Below are 16,372 nucleotides of genomic sequence, written 5' to 3' on the forward strand. Positions count from 1 at the left end.
TATTAGAGGAAGAAAAAACACAAAAATCCTCACTCTCAATATGAAAAACTGCTTTCACATAGGGTGACCCTACCTAACGCAGCTCTTAGACACACATTGGGCCAACCCCATGGAAACATCCAGCCGACAAGGGCATATGTAATCCTGGAGGGAACGTGCAGGTCTGCCCGGATGGCAGCAGTGAGGGCAGGTGTGTGAACAGCGGGGGTGGGGGGTTGTCGTGAACATGCAGGTCAGGTTACTCTTTTAGCTGTGAAGACAATCGATAACCTAGATAGCAGAGGAAAAAGAAGAAACAGAGATCGAAGAAACAGAAGAAGAAAAACCAAGACAGAAAAGGATGAGCAGTGAACAGCAGGGAGTGGTATTTGGGAGGAAGACTGCCTCCTCTCAACCTAGGGACTATGTGATGGAGGGAATCTTTTAATTACCTCATCCATTCCTGGTCCTGTTTCTTCAGTTTTACTGTCTTCTTCCTCCTCATCTTCCTCACCGTCGTCATCACCCCAAAGCCTCTCATCTAGTTTGTCAGCTTCCTCACCATTCAGATCGCCCATCTGTTTATCCAGGTCTCCACCCTCACTGTCTGATTTCTCATCATCCTCTTCTGAAAGGGAAGAAGGCGATGAGCTTAGTTCAGCAGATCCCCAAATTGATCTGTTCCTGTGTATGTAGGAGAGGCAAGGGCCAGGCAAGGGTCCTACCTGGGATTTACTGCCTGTTTCTACAGAACACCCTAGAGGAGATGCTTTAGATCTCAAGTAGTCCTACTGTGTTTTGCAGACTGTTTGGAGGAGGAAGGAGGTCTGTGACGTGTTATGTCGACAGACTGTAAGGAGGGTGGTGGAACAGCTGTCAGGATGCCTAGTTCTGGTGCTGGGAGAATGTTCATTATGGGACTTCAGCAACCTCACTGGGTTTTGGTTTCTTACCTGGGAAATGATGAGGCGGGACTACGAAATTTCCAAGGTTCCTCCCCATCTCCAACATACTCTATGTCAATGATTTTACCCAACATCTCAAATCATGTGTCTAGCTCAATTAACCAGAATTTTCTTGCCTTTGTCTTCGTTCAAGGTCTACTTGGACAAAGGTTATACCCTTAAACACTACTCAGGCATGCACACATTCTTCTACTCTGAGGTCAGGTATCATTTCTGCAAGGCATTCACTTAAAGTAAGACGCTGTATTTCAGATTAAACTTTGGACAGAAATTGAGGGCAATAGTTGAATTGTGGTTCCAACACGATAGATGATAATGTGCTGTAAGAAATCTTATTATCAAATAATTTTCAATGACATGTAATGTTCATAAGTTAAATGAAAAAAGCAGACTATAGAACCACTTATGGTCTCTGGGTCTATATATATACATGCAAGAAATGGAAATAACCCAAAACTGATTAAGTGATTTATTTGGGTGGTAGGCCTAAAGGGTATCGATTTGGTTTCTGCATTTTTGTTCCAAATCATCTACAACAAATGTCTACTAATTTTGTAATTAGAAAAAAATATATATTTAAAAAACCCTCCCCAGAACAATTTAACTTGAGCTGAGAGCCAAGCTCTGCCAGGGATCACCTCCCTGCTCTTCTGGATTTCCCTGAAGGACTCTGCGGAGTCACTGATCTGGCACAGGAGGCAGCCAGAACATCAGAGGCAGCGTCTCCGCTTACTCAAGAGCAGAATCTCCAAAATGGACTAGAGACTTCTGACCAGAGGTGGGGATGGCACAGGCACGTACTGATGTTTCCACCTGCAGTTATGCAGAGTAACCAACTTGTTCCAAAAGAGTATAATAGGCTCCTTATTGGAAATATGTAATTTCCTGTATAAAATATTTATTTTTCAAGAATAAGAATGAAGTGACAGATAATCTCAAACCTTGTTCTTCAAGCTCCCCATCATGCATTTTCCCATCAAAGTCTTCTGACATCTCAATGGCATTATCCTCCCCCTTAATGTCTGATTTTGAGTCAGGATCCTCTTTATCCTTTTCTTGACCCTTCTGAAATGTATCTTCTGCCTATATCAAAAAGCATTACAGAAACATAAATGCACACTGTAACACTACTAATGTTTATTCAGCTCTAAATAGAATATATAAATGCCAAGATTAACGGTATAAAATTATCTCTGGGGAGAGAAAATACACATAATTTGTGACTTGCTTTAACATTTCTGTAATTAATTTCCAGTTTTATTACATTTTTTGTTAGAGAATATAGAATTTTGTTGAGGTTTTCTCCATGAGAATTGTCTGTTTGCCAAGCCATGCAGCTTGTGGGATCTTAGTCTCCCGACCAGGGATTGAACCTGGGCTACCTGCGGTGGAAGCACAGAGTCCTAACCACTGGACCGACAGGGAATTTCCCTGAATTTTTTTTTTTTAATCCATACATATTAAAAAAGACTATGCATCCTCTGTAGGGTAAAAGAAAATTCATCAGTCTTATTATATTGCCCATAAATTTAATATCTGTTTTGTCACTTTGATCTCTCATAGACATTACCCAACTGTGAATGTAATTTTTCCCCCTACTACTTTCCTTTTTATTTTATTTTTTTATTGAAGTATAGTTGATGTACAATGTTGTGTTAGTTTCGGATGTACAGCAAAGTGTACACATACACACTTTTTCAGATTCTTTTCCATTGTAGGTTATTACACGATATTTAATATAGTTCCCTGTGGTATACAGTCGGTCCTTGTTGTTTACCTGTTTTATATACAGTAGTGTGTGTCTGTTAATCCCAAACTCCTAATTTATCCCTCGCCAGTGAATGTAATTTTCTTCACTTTTCCTTAAACTATATATTCCTACATAATCTACACTGTATTGGGGGCAAAAGATTCACATTGTTATGTTTCATTATAGCTGAATTTTTAAAGTTCTTTTTTTAAGATACAAAAGTAATACAATCTCACTTAAAAATTTCTAAGCAAAACAGAAAGAATAAAGTTCCTCCAGCACCACCATCCTCCAAAACTCCCAAAGAAATTACCACTGGTGATGTTCTGGCACATACTTTAATCTGTAAGTACACCAACAGATACTTAGAAATATAGATGGGGTATACCAATACCGGCCTCCCGCATCTTCTTCAACAAAAAGGGATTATGCCTGACAAACTGTTTTGCCATCTGCTTTTTTATTTAAGTTAAAAAATGTCTCCTAGATATACTTCCATGTTGTCACTTATAAACCTATCTCATTGTGTTTAATTATAGTATTGCTCTGCATGAGTAGTATCATAATTTAAATAATTCACAATTTTCACCAGTATAAATAATGCTATAGTGAGCATCCTTGTATAAACACACTCCATTATACACATATTTATTATCCTGGACCCTTATTAGCATTTGTACAAGAAAACATGGAATTCCTAGGTCAAAGAACACACACAATTTAAAATTTATTAGATACTGCCAAATTGTTTTGATAGCTTTCTATCCCACTTAATGTTTTTTACATTGGATTTGTACTTTTCTGTTAGGTTTACTTTTTCCTTTATTTTTCCATTAACAAATTACTGTGTGCTAATTAAGTTAAATTTGAGAAATACAGAAAAAGGCCAAAATAACAATAATGTGTATGTTATCTGTGTATATATATCCACACACATAATGTACATGAGAGCTATGCCACATAAACGCTAGCATTACTCTTTTGTTTTTTTTATTTCTTTCCAATTTTCCCTTCAAAGGAAGAGAGGAAGCTTGGATTGGTTTGTTCCTTTATTTTCAATAAGTATAACCATACTTTAAATAGAAACTTATGCAGTGCTCTAAATTTAGAATATAAGTGATAAAAAGTAATTCCACTACCTCTTCTTTCTTCAAGTCACAGTTGATTAATCCAAATAAAAGTAGTGTGTTTAAAAAAACACTCCCAAATGAGATTGGAATTTAAAAAAGCAACACAACAATCTTAGTCCAAAGCATCTAAATATTTCAAAAGCATTCTTGATTCCAAATAAAAAAGGATATAGATTTTAAAAATTTCACCATGTCTTAAAGACATACAACAATAAAACCTATTAACAGCAAACACTGGCATTGTTGTTTAATGCAATTATCACTTAAAATAGCCAAGCTTTTTATCCCTAAATGAACCACTACCAAAAATGCTCCCTTACAAGTCATCAGCAAAAGTTTTCCCATTTAAAATAAAAAATTTTTAAATCATTTCCCTCCCAAATTATAGCTACAACCAATGACTGCGCTGCCAAAGTTCCTTTCTGTGGTCTTTAAGCTTTTAATTTACATCCACTCCCTAAGCTCCAGTATTCTTAGGTGCCTGGATCACAGTTTGAAAACCATTAACCTAGTAGAAAAACCATTTATATATGTAATTTAAATAGTGAAAAAGGAGTGAGCTTCTGTAAACTATATACATATTTCATGCCTGTGAAAACGTACCTGTTCTTCATTTTCTATCTGGTCACTCACATCCTTCACGCCCTCGCCTTCTCCAATCCCACCTCCCTCGTAGTCATGGAACTCAGTCGCTCCCTCTCCCGCTGAATCTTCCATAAATTCTTTGGGCAAGCAAAATCCCTCAAAAATAAAAAGAGTGAAAGTTAGGTTAAAAAAAAAAGCAATAAAGAAGGGATTTCCAGTCCTGCTGCAGGAGGAAATACTGTAAATAAATGATTAATTCTTTTCTAGCTCAGTATTTTAAATCTGATTGAAGTACAGTAGACTTTTGTTGGTGACAACAGTTATTATGCAGTTTCAAAGCTTGACATCAGATTTAATATACAAGGTTTTGAGACTCTGTGGAGGCCTCTGGTGTGTAGTAATTTGTCATCTGCCAAGACAAAAATCTGAATGAGGTATACATTAGGACGGTATTTAAGGAGCAAGTTATGGGGCGGGGTGCGGCACAGAAACTCTCAGTGTCTAAATCCCAAAGGGGTCTTGTCCTTTACTTCTCAAATTAGTAAGCCTGAAAGGAAGGAGAGAAGACATGTAACCCCGGAGATACAGCAACTTGAAAGCAGATGCTACAAGTGAGAGATTTCATTTCCTTTCACTGAAGAAAATTTTGTGTGATGCTCCTCAAATAAAGTCACGTTTATTACAATACAAAAAAACATGCCTTCCCCTTCAGCTCTTGAAGTGAATCTGTCACTCTCAGGGAACATGCTGTATCTAGCCTGGGCTGTTTGCTGCCAAGGCACCTGGCACCCTGGCACCCAGCATGGCAATGGGGTCTAGAGTTAAGAACAAGGTCAGACACAGCAAGACTTGTGAAGAGTTAATAAAACTGTATTTCATGTCAGAAAATAGCCCAGGGCTTCCCTGGTGGCACAGTGGTTGAGAGTCCACCTGCCGATGCAGGGGACACGGGTTCGTGCCCCTGTCCGGGAAGATCCCACATGCCGCAGAGCAGCTGGGCCTGTGAGCCATGGCCGCTGAGCCTGCGCATCCAGAGCCTATGCTCCGCAACGGGAGAGGCCACAACAGTGAGAGGCCTGCGTACCGCAAAACAAACAAACAAACAAAAAAACCAAATATCAATTACTAGTGTGTGGGACAAAAGTGAACAGAAAAAGAAGAAAATAATGGCTCTCAATCAGAAATTTTATCAGAGAAAGTACAAGCTATCAAGATCAAGCTATCAAGCCAATCTAAGGATGAGAATGTACTACAAATAAGCTGTCAACTAACAAGACCAAGTTCCAAGATCAGCAAACACTGATTGTGACTTAGTTACACAGAACTAGTTTCCTATGGATTAAGTGCTTTAATCACAACCAAGATCTATTATCTTTTTTTTTTTTTGGCCTCGCCATGTAGCACGCGGGATCTTAGTTCCCTGACCAGGGATTGAACCTGTGTCCCCACTGCAGTGGAAGCTCAGAGTCCTGGACCACCAGGGAATTCCCCTAAATCTATTATCTTAGCACTGTGTCTAACCTACTTTCAAGTTCCCTCAGCACTCCTCAGAGAGGATAGGAACACAATTCGGACATTTAAATGAATGGAAAGGCAAACTCACCTTCAGGACATGTATTCTTAGAAAGTCGACTGAAAAATACATTTTGGCTAAGACAGTGAGATACACTATTTTAAAGAAATATGTTTAGATGCAGGCAGAATAACCATAAAGGAAGGAGATTCAGGATGTCCTTCTGCAGGTCACGTTACTACAGTGGCTGCAGCTGGGACAGCCACTGAGCTCCCAACACTCTGCTTTCATCAAAACCACTTCTACCCCACACCGCTACCCCCAAACACACACAGGTCTGACAGCCCACAGTCATTCTAGAACTTGTCAGACAAGAGAAATGGTGCAAGTGGACAAACGTAGCTAACCCAAATCTCAGGGCACCCTCAACATACACTGTCCTTCCACTGTCTTCTACATGCAAGTGTTTCCTCCAAGAAGTGATGGGATGTAAGACTGGCTCAGTGCCCATCAGATAGAGGGGGCAAATCTGAGAGGCGTTCATTTATCCATTACACAAGAAATGTACGTATTTATCCTCTAGATACAAGGCACAGGCTTGCTCCCATTTTTTTTTTAACCACTTCCAGTATTCCAGATACTCAGAACTAAGAACTCTTGACTGTTTACAAGAAGCCTAGACCTCACCTTCAGTTTGTAAATTTCTATCTTCCTCAAGTGCATCTCACCTATTATACTATACTTAGATTCAGAAAAGATCTTAAAATACTAGGGACAAAACAAAAACAAAAAACTATATACTTAGTTGAAGGTGATTCTCACAAAAATGCAAATCCCATTTGTAAAATGAGGAAACTGAGGCTAAGTGACTCACTCACTCTGAGTCCCAGAACCGGACACCCTTATGACTGGACTTACCACGCCAGGCTGGGCCTGTTAGTTCTGACTCTGCTCCTGAATTCCAAGGGTAGGGTCTACAATCTCTATAACTTCAGTGATTTTCACAGCACTGGGTACATGGCTGAATGATGAATGACTTCCCTATTAAAGACGCCCCTCCTAACATTAAGAGCCCCATTACCATTTCAGCATGCGTTAGTATAAACGACCGAAAACTTAACAGCCTTAAGGATTCATCTGTCCTACAAGTCTAGCTCTGAGTTATCAGAAGAAGATTTCAAATTGGAGACCAGGAAAGAAGGGTGTGAACAGAAAGCAGCAGCCTTTAGACAGACTCTGGAATCTAGGGAGCTCCCCAGTGAGGGACCTTCAGGTTCCAAACCTTTAGTGGAAAAAGGATTAGTAAAAGGAGGCCAGACAAAGCAGTAAAAAATCCACAGGGAGAGTGGGAATTCCCTGGTGGTCCAGTAGTTAGGACTCTGCGCTTCACTGCCGAGGGCCTGGGTTCAATCCCTGGTCAGGGAACTATGATCCCACAAGCTGCGCAGCCAAGGGAAAAAAAATTGTATTTTGTAATTGTCTTAATACCTTTGAGAGAATGCTTTCCACCTACAAAAACATATAAATATATAAATATATATATATATATAAATATATATATATAAATCCACAGAGAGAGCAAATCACCTCCTGCTATTTGTGAAGGCCCAAAATAAAATCCCATCAAACCAAACACTAATGGGTATGGAATACATGGGTACCTGCTTCCCCATGGTGCTCCACGTAAATAGTCCTTACCTTCTGGGCAAGCTCCGTAAAGATCTGGGCAAGCACAGAGAGCAGCTTTGCAGTGCTGCGGTGAGTTGCCAAAGACACAGTCAGGAAGAAGAGGACGAGGTCAGAGTACCTGGAGAGCATGGGCACCAGGCGCACCAACAAGCGGCAGGACTGGGCGAAGAACTGGGGGCAAAACAGATCAGAAGGCCTGCTCACACCAGGTCTCCTCTGGGGTGACTAGGTAGTGACGGTGGTTGTACCACCTATGTCAATGTAGTAAAGGTCACTAATGGTACATTTCATTTACACACACGTACATAACACCTGCTCACTGAGATCTCTTCCTCGTTTACACAAACCCTCACAACACTACACTTTAAATTCTTAGTCACTTAAGTCTCAGTTAGTTAACAAAGTTGTTTGGTGTTTAAAAAATATGTTTATATACAAATTCTACTGGGAATCAGAGTTGGCACTAGAGGCAATACTACAGAATAACACACAAGTCCTCAAAAATAAGTTGCTTCTGTGGACTTATGGAGACGATAACGTCATCCTCTTCTGGCTTACTGTGAAGGGACAGGTGTTTGCACAGTACGGCCATTAGGCCTTAGTTATGGCGGCAACACCCACCATTAACATGGAACACCCAGGAGTATGTGATGAGGACGGGAAAGAACCCCAAGATAATGGATATTCTGGATGGGCAGCATTTTTGCACCTACGCGTCTTACAACTGTAATCCTTAGCCAGCAAGCCCTAAGCTTTCCAAAGTTTGTCAGTGAGGTTTACATGTATAAAGACATCAAGAGATTCTCAGTGATTTTGCCGAGGAGGCCTGCTTTGGGACCACCACATGGAGCAAGGTGAAACCCCCTCTGCCTCTGCTCAGCCCACTTGGACAGCAAGCAGCCTGTAAGGAACCACTGGTTACCGTGTGCTTCGCTGCTGTGCCATCCTCGCCAGACGATTTCAGCCGCTCCAAGAGCTCAGAGACAGCGGAAATTATTTTCTGCACATGCAAAGTGCTCACATCGGCCCAGAAGTCATCCTCTAAGAGTTTTGTTAGATGTCCTGACTGCAGTCTCTCAAAGCCTGCTGCCTCTTTCATTCACGGAAAAGAATGACATGGTAAATAACAGAAAACAAATTCTTTTCATCTCCATTCATCCAATAATCATTTCCCACATCTGGCCTTAAATATTTAGCCACAAAAATAGATCATCAAAATAAAAATTAAATCAAGTAAGAAACTAGTATTTTCCTGATCTCAGACATACCATCTTCTTGCGGTCTTGTTTGGTGAGTGTTCTCCTCTGTTTTTTTACTATTTCTTTCTGCTAAGTTCTGGATGGCACAAAGGATGGCCCGGATGGCAGTTTCCATCTGCTCTGAAAAATCCTCCACAAACCCGTCATCCAGCATTTGGTTTCCTAGTAAAGTAACATGGTGCAGAACAAATTTTTAAAAACTCAGTCATTTGTTTCAGTGCTTCTGGAAATCATTAACAATCCTCATTTGTCATTTTAACAAACAGCCACCTTGTAAACACCTGCTATGGTTGAGCCAGTGTCAAGCTGTGCTAGGTACAACAAAGAAAGAGACACATCCCCAGCCTAGGTAAACCTATAAGGTTATTGTCTTGTATTAAAACAATTTTGCTAAAAGAATGCCAAAAATATGAAAATAGTTAAGATGGAATATATGAACACCAACTTAGTCCAAACATTAGCCAGCAGCTTTCCAGTCTAAGGAAGAACTTTCTGAAACAGCCAGTGAGTCTGTGCTACTTACTCATGTGCTATAAAGTATGCAACGTGATGGCAATCCAGAGGCAAGGTTCTCAAACAAAAGAGGCAACAAAAGTTAAGAGCTATGTGTTCCAACTATACTTCCCTGCCTTGGAACCCTGGACAGATCCGTCTAGAACAAAACACAATGTGTCTTTAGGATAGCCTGGACTTAAATCTATAAGATGTCGTTCCTACACTGGGCTTTTACTCCCTTACTGAACAATAGTCCTCACCTCCTTGGCTGCCTGGGGTAAGCAGATGTGTCTTCCAAGTAGTGAAGTCATCTGTGGCTTTATTGATCTCTCTTCTTACATATTCCAGGCTCTTGACTAATGCCATTTGTGGGTCTGTTTGCTCACCCTCTACCCCTGGAAGAATGAACAAGGACTCTAGGCCTTGCAAATGAGCTGACACCTGGGACAGGCAACTCAGCCCAGAAGAGCAAACTTCAAAATCTTTCCTGCAACAACAGAAATGCCATAATGTTGAAAGGAAGGTGCTAACACACACACACACACACACACACACACACACACACACACACACACACACACACACACACACACACACACACACTCCCTCCCTCCCTCCCTCCCTCCCTCCCTCCCACCACTAAAACTCATTGCATCTAAAGATTTACAGCTAGACGTATGCCACAAAGTGCTATGAGGGTCCACTGGAAAACCGAGGACTGAAGCATGACCCCTTCCATCATTTCATCCCATTACTAAACCCTGACCAAGCGCCGCACACACAGAGGCAGAGCAAAGACGTAGGCACACTCACCAAGAATGAAAGAGAGTCTCACAAGATTGCTGCCTAATTTTGTCAACATCAGCTTTCACTGTCTTAATGGCTTTCAGCATCTCTGTTAATCTCACAGTTGACTGTTGCCAAAGCTGGTCTGGTTTTCGCATCCGGCAACCAGAGGGCAGCTGCCTTCCAGGAACTGGGGATGGGTAGATCAGATCTGATGGGATCAGGTCCAGCACTGCTCCAGAAAGCTGCCCCTTGGTGAGCTCTGGTCCTTCCAGGGAGGGGGCAGAAGGCTGACCCTGTGCCTGGGCATCACCTTGGCCTGCAGCTGGCCCTGCACTGGGGCAGCACTGGAGGAGCCAGGAGAGCTGCTCAAGCAGGATCTGGCTCTGCATGGCCAGGTGCTGCAGCCTCTCTGTCCACTGCTGCACCCCGTCCTGAGGGGGGAAGGCCACGGGGTAGACGGGCGGCCCCGTCAGCCTGCTGTCAATCTCCTGCACACAGCTGAGGAGGTTCCTGTGCAGAGAAACAAACCCATGGGGATAACACATGGCACCTTAAACTGTGTCATCGCGCTGTTTGTAACGGTAAATTCACTGATTTCTGAACGAAGTTTGGGCTTTTCCACATAATCAAGAAGAGAGGATTCTCCAGATAAGTAAAAAGTCTGTTCAAACGCCTTCCAAAGTACTTAAACACATCCTTCAGTGTAGCAGAAGCATCGGTGCTCACTGCTTATCTCCTGCCCCTTACAGGCCTCTCACATCCAACACAGTCACAGCACCACAGTGATTTCAACCACTGTTTTCTAAAAACAAATCTAGTAAATATAGTAGACTTTGCTAGATAAAACTCTTGTGAGTGGAGAAGAAAATAGCTGAAGTAATTGCAGTCTAGAAATACTACCTGTCAGCCAAGGATCCACTCAGCAGATGGTGACAGGCTTCCTGTCCTCATCTTTTAAGTATCCATTTCTATCGAGGAGCACCAGTGTATGGTTCAGCAAATTGCAACTCTGTGATCCAGAAAGCCAACTCACATCTGATCTGTGCCCAGAGTCTGAGACACCGGATGCCATGAAAGCAACCCTGCCCTCGGCCCACATGGACTGCCAATCACAGACGCCCTCATTCCAGACCCAGGTGTGGTTCAGCCGTGAACATCTTTACCGTCTGACTCGGCCTTGAACCATCCCCCAGAGGTGCTGCTAAAACCAGGGGGCAGAGGCATCACCACCAAAAGCAAGGGGCCAAGCCAAGGCAAACCCCACCTGCCCCTTCGGACCTCAGACTTCACTGCATAGTTGGGAGCAGCGTGTGCAGCAACTCTGAGCTGCGCATAATACTCTCGATTCGTGCTGCAAACGCAGCCAGTCAGCGATACCTGAGGAGGATCCACTGCTCGGTCAGCGTGGTCAGGGAGCGCCGCTGTCGGATGAGCACCTTTGTCAAATGCGCCGAGAACCCTTTACACCGCTCCACGTGGCCCACACCCATCTCCTGGCAGGGGGAGAAGAGAGCATGCTGAGGGGCCGCTGGGAAGTGCTGGGTCCCATGCTCCTGGAGGGGAGCCTCTGCTGGGGCGGGGGTGGGGGTGCGGAGCCTGGGTGCGCTGCCCTCTAGAGGCAACACGTCCACCTCTGGGAGCAGCGCATCTCAAATTATGCTTCCACTGAAGTTCCATGAACAGGAACTAATTTAACATCAAAATTGGGTATCAGTGATCTTCTCTCAATTCACAGGGGGAAAAGATCTGAGGGTAGCATTCTCCATTTGAAGTTTTTCTTCCGTAATTTTTCTTAAGTAGCCAATGTTGAATAACAGAACTTATTATAAAATGCTCTCTGATTAAGCCCAAAATTACATTGACTTATATTGTAAGTTTAATGACTGCAAAAAGTTCAGTCACTTCCAGTAATGGGCTGTGATCACTGGACCAGGTCTGAGGATGCTGCCCTGGATGAACAGAACTGGAGTCCCTGAGCCCCTGCAATCCCAAGGCTCTATCATCCTACCTTGGCGGGAGCTGCCAGGACTGCACTAAGCCTGGCGTGCCGTGCAAGAGAGCGATAAAAATACTTCTGGCACCCCTCCCACGAAGACGAGATTTCTGTAAGCAGCCTGGGAAAGAAACCAACATGATTTACTTAATTAAAACCACTATCTCCACCCTAGATCCTGAGGAGTCAGAGACTGGTCCATTTAGCTGCAACCAGAAGCCAAGAGTCTGAACAGATTTATTTCTGTGAGGACCCATTCAGTCAGCCACTCATCAGTCCTTTATACAAAGGATGTGTTACATACTTAGCACTGAAAGTAGAGTGGGAAAATAAACTATGACAATATGGCTTCCTTAATAAAAACGTTATGCCTATCTTGACAGTGGAGTCTAGGGATCATAAATTCTGATGCCTACAGGGCCCATGCAGATAACATACATGGTTAAGGACAGCCAAGCACAAAATGATCCTTGGCGATGACAGCTGAGAAGCAAGAGGGACCGTTACTGACCACAGTGAACCTGAGAGCATGTGTCCTATCAAAAGGAGGGCACTCTAGTCAACTTTCGACCACACGGGAAGGCAAGCACACTTGGCCAAATTTTCCCGAAAAACTGAAAATCCAGAATGTTTATGTAAAATTTCTACTTTTTACAGTGTTGTGTTGAACTCAAATTTAAAGCACCTGAGAGGGCCACTGAGCAAAGAAAACACACATGTATGCTGTACTCAGCTCATTTCCAACCAGTTACTAACACAGAGGGAGCTCCATCTGTCTCCAAAGTCTATAGGCTCTAAAATTCAAGAACATATGGGAACTTAGGTTTATGTACATGGAACAGCTAAAAGTGTGGCCATTCTCTCACAGATTTTCACCTGTACATTCAAATCAATTGAGGAGACCTCAGGAAAAATCAAAGGACCAAAAAAAATAATGGGAGACATGAATACAAGGAGGAAAGAGGAATGGAAAGAAGAAAATCAACAATTACTAACTAACTACTGACACTTTTAAACACTCAAAGTGGCCCCTTGTCTTCCTTACCCCACCAGATCCCCAACAGAGCCCAAACCACCCAATATTTCGAATTTGTCCCCTACCTTTATCCTAATGAAAGAAAAGAAGGTTAAAAAAAAAGAAAAGAAAATTAACACTGGGTGCTCACCACCTGCCAGTCCTGAGCCAGGCACTTTTCTAAATGCTAATTTTATGGCAACACTAGGACAGAAGTATTCCCCTCCCCACTTTGGCAAATGAGGCCATGGAGGCTTAGCTGACTTGCTCCATTTATAATTACAAACACAAACCTAGAATCAGCTGCCTGAGTGCTGCTGACTATAGACAATGCGCTCTGGAGATCCAATGGGTGAAGATGAAGCATCTCTTGAAGGTTTTTTGAACGGGCCCAGGAAAGACCTTTGCGATATGACAAACCTAGGAAATAAACAGCAGGTGGTTAAATAAACTCAGGAGAGAATAGATGTGCCAGGAACCCCCCAATGCCATTGCTACTCAAAGTCAAGTCCTAGGAACAGCACTGCCCAGGAGCTTGTTAGAAAGCTTACTCTCAGGCCCTGCCCCACACCTACTGAAACAGAATCCGCTTCTGCACTTTAGCAAGATTTCCCAGGTGATTCACACACAAGTTAGTCTGAAAAGTGTTGCTCCCTATGCACGTTGGAAGGGCGGGTGCTGTACAACATATGGTGATGAAAATAAAAAACATGGTTTCTGAGAAACCTCATTACAAAACTGTGAAACTACTTGGGAGTCACAAATGGTTCATCATAGGATTTTCGTGTGTGTTGACTGGGACTCACACGTTTCAAACCTTGCCTTCCACCTTGTTTCCCACCATCTCAACTGTCTCTACAAACTTCCCCCAAATCACCCATGTTATTTGTCTTCCTAAAATCAGGTGAGTACACTTCACTGGGTTTCCATGGAGGAACTTACCAGTTTTTGCAAGGTGTTTAAAGAGGTCTGCTAAAGCTCGCTGCTTCTGCATGAGAATGTGCTTGGCTTCTGAGCGCTGCTTCTCCTTCTCTGCGGAGGGCTCCACCTTTAACCTCTGCAGCTCACTCATAGAGGAAATTACTTCACCTGCAGGGAAGACAAGGGGGAAAACATGGAAATCCCCAGGAATTCTTAATGTGCTCAAATTACCCAAGACCAAGGACCTGTTAAAACGAAGACCAGGTGTCATTCATCTTTATAGCTAGCATTTGGTAAATTCTCAATGATTAAACTGATCAAGACGCATGATAACGGAAAAATCAAAACACATGGCGCTTCATATCTCTCAACAACAAACAACCCAAATAAAGTAGATATTCTGTTTTTTTTTTTATTCAGGGGTTTCATAACCAATCAAGCAAAAAGCACTTATTGAACATGGATTATGTGCAGTGATTTACACTAAGAATTTTAAAAACTTGAGGTAAATTTCCAACACACACAACATGTATTGCACTCCTACGCTGTACCTGGTAGTTGGTAAATGTTCTTTTAATCTGCACAGCTACAGAAGAACTTATTTGTAGCCACTCAAAGAGGCTCAGAGAAGTCTAGCCATCTTCTAAAGGCCATTCAGGTAAAGAGCAGACTTGAAGCCAGGATTTGAATCCTGGCTGAACCGACTCCAAAGACCAAATTCGTTCTCCAGCATTGCACTGTCTTCCTGAGCACCCACCGGCACCTAGAACACCAGGGTGCTGCCAGCCTGCCACAAGCAGTGTTATAAGCTGACTGCGTGGCCTCCCAAGCTCACGTTGAAGTCCTAACCCCCAATACCTCAGAATGTGACTGTATTTAGACATGGGGCCTTTAAAGAGCCAATTAAGATAAAAATGAGGCCGGGACTTCCCTGGTGGTCCAGTGGCTAAGACTCCACACTCCCAATGCAGGGGGCACGGGTTCGATCCCTGGTCGGGGAACTAGATCCCACATGCATGCCACAACTAAGAAGTCCGCATGCTGCAACTAAGGAGCTGGCGAGCTGCAACTAAGACCTGGTGCAACCAAATAAAGATAAATAAATATATTTTTTTGAAAAGTTAAAAAAAAAAGATAAAATGAGGCTTTATGGGCAAGTCCTAATCCAATCTGACTGGCATCCTTAACAGAAGAGGAGATGAGGACACAGAAAAGGCATCTACAAGCCAAGCAGAGAGCCTCAGAAAAAACCAACCCTGCTGACACTTTAATCTCGGACATTTAGCCCCAGAATTGTGAGAAAATAAATTTCTATTGTTTAAGCCACCAAAGATGTGGTACAGCTGACCCCTGAACAATGCAGGCAGGGCATCCTGAGCAATGGATAATAGGCTATTATTCTAACAAGTTTTTTTTTTTTAAAAGATCTCCCTGAGATCAGACTGCAGCCTCACTGAAGAAGGACCGGCTTCACCCTGACCGCACGCTCACTGCGGCTGGGGGGTGGGTTGAGGTGGCGGAAGTGCTGAAAGGCTGCCAAGGGCCCAAATGATCTTTTAAGGTCGGGAGTCCCTTTCCCAGCCACTGCTGATATGCTGTACAGCACGAACAGGGAAACGAGACTGCTACACCTCTCTGAAAGAAGTGGACTGTGGACAAACCTCCTTCTTCCTTTAACCCAAGAGAGACAACATTTTGAGAGGTGGGGACAGCCTCAAGACTCTAGGAAACCCTTTACTCGTGTCCCCAACCAGCAAGAGCTGACATGGACAGGGCTGCTGTAGAAAACGGCCTAACACTGCACCGGTGTGCACGGGAGGAGGACAAGGTGACCACCTGTGGGGTCTGAGCTGGCTCCTGTGTCTGGGCTCCGATGGTTTTTAACCCACTTGCTTAATTACCTGCTCAACGCTATTTAAGATGTCACAGAAGGACACAGGTATCTCATTCCAACCCTCCCAGGCCACTGAGGATACCGGAGAGAGCAAAGCCCCCTCATCCTGGGTGTGCACCCACCAGTGAACTGGTCGAGGCCCTCCACGAGGCAGGGTAGGGGGCTTCCCTTCATGAGCACCAGGCACATCTTCCTCATGCGTTTCACAAGCTTCGGCAAGCGACGCAGAAGTGCCCCCTCCCAGGCGGGAGGGGCACCCTGACACTGTTCTGGAACCACGGCCTGTGAGACAGAGCACAGGTTATTCTCACTGCCAAGAACAACAGTCCTAGCACGAACCTGCACGGGTGCTAAGTTTAAATGCTGCGCTGCTCCACACACACCTGGCTCAGCAA

General features: G+C 43.4%; 1 protein-coding gene across 2 annotated transcripts in view; it reads right to left on the reverse strand.

The window, feature by feature from the left end:
• MDN1 (midasin AAA ATPase 1) overlaps window positions 1-16,372 on the reverse strand; it is a gene marked incomplete at its 5' end in the record, with an annotated part of 155,752 nt that overhangs the window by 21,391 nt on the left and 117,989 nt on the right. The window contains 13 exons of one of the 2 annotated variants that reach the window (XM_082669177.1): window positions 432-607; window positions 1,886-2,027; window positions 4,428-4,565; window positions 7,621-7,782; window positions 8,534-8,703; window positions 8,880-9,032; window positions 9,626-9,852; window positions 10,179-10,664; window positions 11,532-11,647; window positions 12,163-12,268; window positions 13,456-13,582; window positions 14,105-14,251; window positions 16,100-16,259. In XM_082669177.1, the coding sequence (XP_082525303.1) occupies window positions 432-607; window positions 1,886-2,027; window positions 4,428-4,565; window positions 7,621-7,782; window positions 8,534-8,703; window positions 8,880-9,032; window positions 9,626-9,852; window positions 10,179-10,664; window positions 11,532-11,647; window positions 12,163-12,268; window positions 13,456-13,582; window positions 14,105-14,251; window positions 16,100-16,259 (2,310 nt within the window). The remainder of the gene's footprint in view (window positions 1-431; window positions 608-1,885; window positions 2,028-4,427; window positions 4,566-7,620; window positions 7,783-8,533; window positions 8,704-8,879; window positions 9,033-9,625; window positions 9,853-10,178; window positions 10,665-11,531; window positions 11,648-12,162; window positions 12,269-13,455; window positions 13,583-14,104; window positions 14,252-16,099; window positions 16,260-16,372) is intronic. The other variant, XM_082669176.1, reaches the window with a different exon arrangement.

The sequence above is a fragment of the Grampus griseus genome (assembly GCF_964374135.1).
Source record: "Grampus griseus genome assembly, chromosome: 13".
In the NCBI taxonomy this organism is placed as follows: domain Eukaryota; kingdom Metazoa; phylum Chordata; class Mammalia; order Artiodactyla; family Delphinidae; genus Grampus; species Grampus griseus.